The sequence below is a fragment of the Microtus ochrogaster genome, unplaced genomic scaffold (assembly GCF_000317375.1).
Source record: "Microtus ochrogaster isolate Prairie Vole_2 unplaced genomic scaffold, MicOch1.0 UNK11, whole genome shotgun sequence".
Taxonomy (NCBI): domain Eukaryota; kingdom Metazoa; phylum Chordata; class Mammalia; order Rodentia; family Cricetidae; genus Microtus; species Microtus ochrogaster.
In genome coordinates this window covers 277,416-280,865 of record NW_004949109.1, presented here as the reverse complement: position 1 = coordinate 280,865, position 3,450 = coordinate 277,416, and the positions used below count along the sequence as shown (strand labels likewise).

The 3,450-nt window shown below is 47.2% G+C and overlaps 1 protein-coding gene across 2 annotated transcripts in view; it reads left to right on the top strand.

Annotated features, from left to right (window-relative positions):
• Window positions 1–3,113, top strand: part of Marveld2 (MARVEL domain containing 2) — a 23,499-nt gene extending 20,386 nt beyond the window's left edge. For both annotated transcript variants that reach the window (XM_005366557.3, XM_026788974.1), the window contains exons 6-7: window positions 2,210–2,260; window positions 2,677–3,113. In XM_005366557.3, coding sequence (XP_005366614.1) covers window positions 2,210–2,260; window positions 2,677–2,799 — 174 coding nt within the window. In that variant the 3' untranslated portion in view covers window positions 2,800–3,113. The remainder of the gene's footprint in view (window positions 1–2,209; window positions 2,261–2,676) is intronic.
• Window positions 3,114–3,450: the final 337 nt, after the last annotated feature.

Below are 3,450 nucleotides of genomic sequence, written 5' to 3'. Positions count from 1 at the left end.
TAGCAGCTGTTACGACGAAAAGAAGGAAGAAAAAGAATGAAAAAAGAGAAAGAGGGAGGACTGGAGGCCCCTGGCCTCCAGGCGCGGGTGGGCTGAGGGGCTGCCTAAGGCCAGCCGTCTCAGGCACAGGCTTAGCACAGGAGACAAGCCGAATTGAATGCCAGTGAAGGGAACAACCGGGGCCCTGAAAGCCCGTGGTTGGAGGTCCCCCCATCCCTAAAAACCATGAAGGGTTGCCGGGAGCTCAACGGTCAATCCCTTGGGTTAAAAGAGATGGTTAAGCTGGGCGAGATGGGGCCACTCACGATTAGTTGATTTGTTGTTTGGAGGAGCTGCATCCAGGCAGATGGAACACGTGGGTCGTTGAAGAGAAGGTACTCAGGTCCTGATTCTGCCCCGGGAGGGAACTCAGAGTCCCGGACGGTGCCTAAAGCCAGAACTCCGGCCCCAGGTAGAAGTCCGGCACATGAATCATCCGAGTCACGCGGCACCATTTGTTATTCTTAAAAAATATATGGGGGGTTCCCAGCGGCAGCGGGAAGCCACGCGGCGGAACCCCCAATGCAGCAGGCGCATGTGAGCAGACCCATGGAGCCATAAAAGCAGCTGCTAGCTCCGAAGAGACGGTTGTCGGTCCCTGGGGCGGGCTGGCGGAGTTGCCATGAGAAAAGCAGCTACAGCTTCCCACCAGCAGGAGGGCACGAGCTGCGCTGGCGGTGGCCACGGTAACAGACATATAAACACAGGAAATAGCCATAAACATTTATTAAGAAAGAGGGAGAGAGAGAAGAAAGAGAGGGAGAAAAGGAGGGAGAGAGAGGCAAAGCCCCGTGTGTACACCAGGAGAGAAACCGGAGAGAGAGCAGTGGTGGGCGGAGGTCAGAGGTTAAAAAGGAGTGGGCGTGGCTAGGGCAGGGATCGAAAGAATAACAGGTGGCGCACACCTTTAATCCCAGCACTCAAGAGACAGAGGCAGACAGATCTCTGTGAATTCAAATCAGCCTGATCTACAGAGAGTTCCAGGCCCATGAGGACTGCACAGTGAGACCCTGTCTGTGTCCTGTAAGCAGGAGAATCCAGCAAACACTGAACTAGTGGGTCAGGCACTACCATTTGGGAAATACTCAAGGCCAACGGGCCCAAAAGGGTAACCAAGCTTTGAGGTCTTCAGAGGTGTGCAAGAAGAGCCGTATGTGTTGGCCAAGTCTGCAGGCCTGGCTGCTTGGGAACTGAGCAAGAGAAGCTTCTGAACCCAGGAGTTCTAGGCCTGGGGAATGTTGTGAGATCTTGTCTCAAAAGAAGTTGTGTAGAAGCCGGGCGATAGTGGCACACGCCTTTAATCCCAGCACTCGGGAGGCAGAGGCAGGTGGATCTCTGTGAGTTCAAGACCAGCCTGGTCTACAGAGCTAGTTCCAGGACAGGTTCCAAAGCCACAGAGAAACCCTGTCTCGAAAAAACAAAAAACAAAAAAAAACAAACAAACAAAAAAAGAAGTTGTGTAGAAAAAGAAGTCATGTAGGAAAAACAAGGCATTCATGGAGAAATGGAAATATTTCTGTAGTCCTCTGTCTCACTTATATTTATATAATATATTTATGTTTAGTATAAAATGTATAATAAGATTAGAAGGGACCTTCTACTAGCTCTTCTCAGGAGTCAACAGTCCCGGCCTCTTCCTCGAACACACCTGACTCACGAGGAGAGCTGTCCGGGGAGGATGAAGATGAGGGAAAGGACCAGTGTGGTGGTTTTTATTTATCTCTCTATCAGGATCATTGCGAATAAGTGAACCTCCTGACAAGCATTTGAAGGTTATGGATATTGTTTGTGGTGGGGGAAGAATCTTAGGACAGATGGTTCACCCAGGGTCACAGGGCTGCTTGTAACACTTGGCGGAGAGCAGTGCCTGGCAGGGAGTTAGTTGCAAATGTTTATCAGTGAATTATATTTTTGTGTAGCTATTTTCATTCTAGCTTTGTGCAAAGAACAGGGAGGTTTGTTTTTGAGGCAGGGTCCCCCTCTGTAGCCCAGACTGACTTTGAATTCAGAGTGGTGTCCGACGTCTGCCCCCAAGTGCCAACATTGCAGGCGTGTGACACCACGCTTGGCAAAAAATAGTTTTTTTGTTCTAATTCCCAGTGTGCTTTGAGACATGATTTGAGTAATTGCGTGTTTTAACTAAAATAAGATAAAAATATATTATTTTTAGGAACACGAGAGAATTTCAAGAATCCATGAAGAGTTTAGGAAGAAAAAGAATGTGAGTAGAATCAGTTGTCTTTGTCTGTGTCCTTGTCTTGATACGTTGGTGATAACTGACAGACCTCCAGTTTCTCTTAAGCTAAATTATGAAATGTCTCTCATGGAGTCTCTATTGACTTGTGAGATTCTGCAAAGGGCGGAGTTGGGAAAAATCCGGGAGGGACCTTTATTCATTATTTATTCATTATTTCCCACACTTGTTCTTCACATATATTGACTACTAAAGGTTCCTTTCTACTCTCCAATTCTTCTCAGTTTTTCTGTGGCCCTAAAGCACAGGCTGTCTTGTGTTGACAGAGAGCATGAGTGTTCTAATTATCAGATCGTATCTGCCGCTAACTCCGCTGCTTTCTGTGTGAGGATGTGTCTGTTAGTCACCGAGGAAAGCTGAATTAATAACTGTTTCTTTCGTAGGACCCTTCATTTCTGGAAAAGAAGGAGCGTTGTGATTACCTCAAGAACAAACTTTCTCACATAAAGCAAAGAATTCAAGAGTATGATAAAGTAATGAACTGGGATACGCAAGGATATTCTTAGCCCATTTGAAACTGTTTTTACAGCCAACCATTTCTTCACTGCCTTTATATGCTGGTCTCATGGGTGAGAAGCCGGCTCTTCCAGGTCAGCTTCTGCTAGGTTTAACATCCGAGGTTAAACGCTGTGATCTTACTCAAACATTTCAAACCCACCTAGAGCCTTTCCTGAGACTGGAGAGACCGTGTATTCATCTGATTCCAGTTTAAGATGCTGGGTTGATAAAGCAGCTGCCCAGCCTGTGTGAAGGTTCAGTCCTAGCACTGTGTAAACAGTGCATTGTATTTAATGCCTGGGATTAAAGGCGTGCACCACCACCTCCCGGCAAGAATGTTCTTGAAAGTACTTTCCTTAATCAGAAAATAAACTGGAGGGCTGGAGAGACAGCTCAGAGGTTAGGAGCTCAAAATGCTCTTCCAAGGGACCTGTGACCTCTTCTCAGTACCCACATCGGGTTGCTGACAGTCACCTGTCCCTGCCACCTTTACCTCCCCTGGCACCACACAAACCCACACAGACACATTCATACGTCTTACATGTAATTAAAAGATAATAAAAACAAATCTTTTGTTCTTGTTTCCAAGACAGGGATTCTCTGTGTAGCTCTGGCTGTCCTGAAACTCATTCTGTAGACAGGCTGGCCTCGAACTCAGA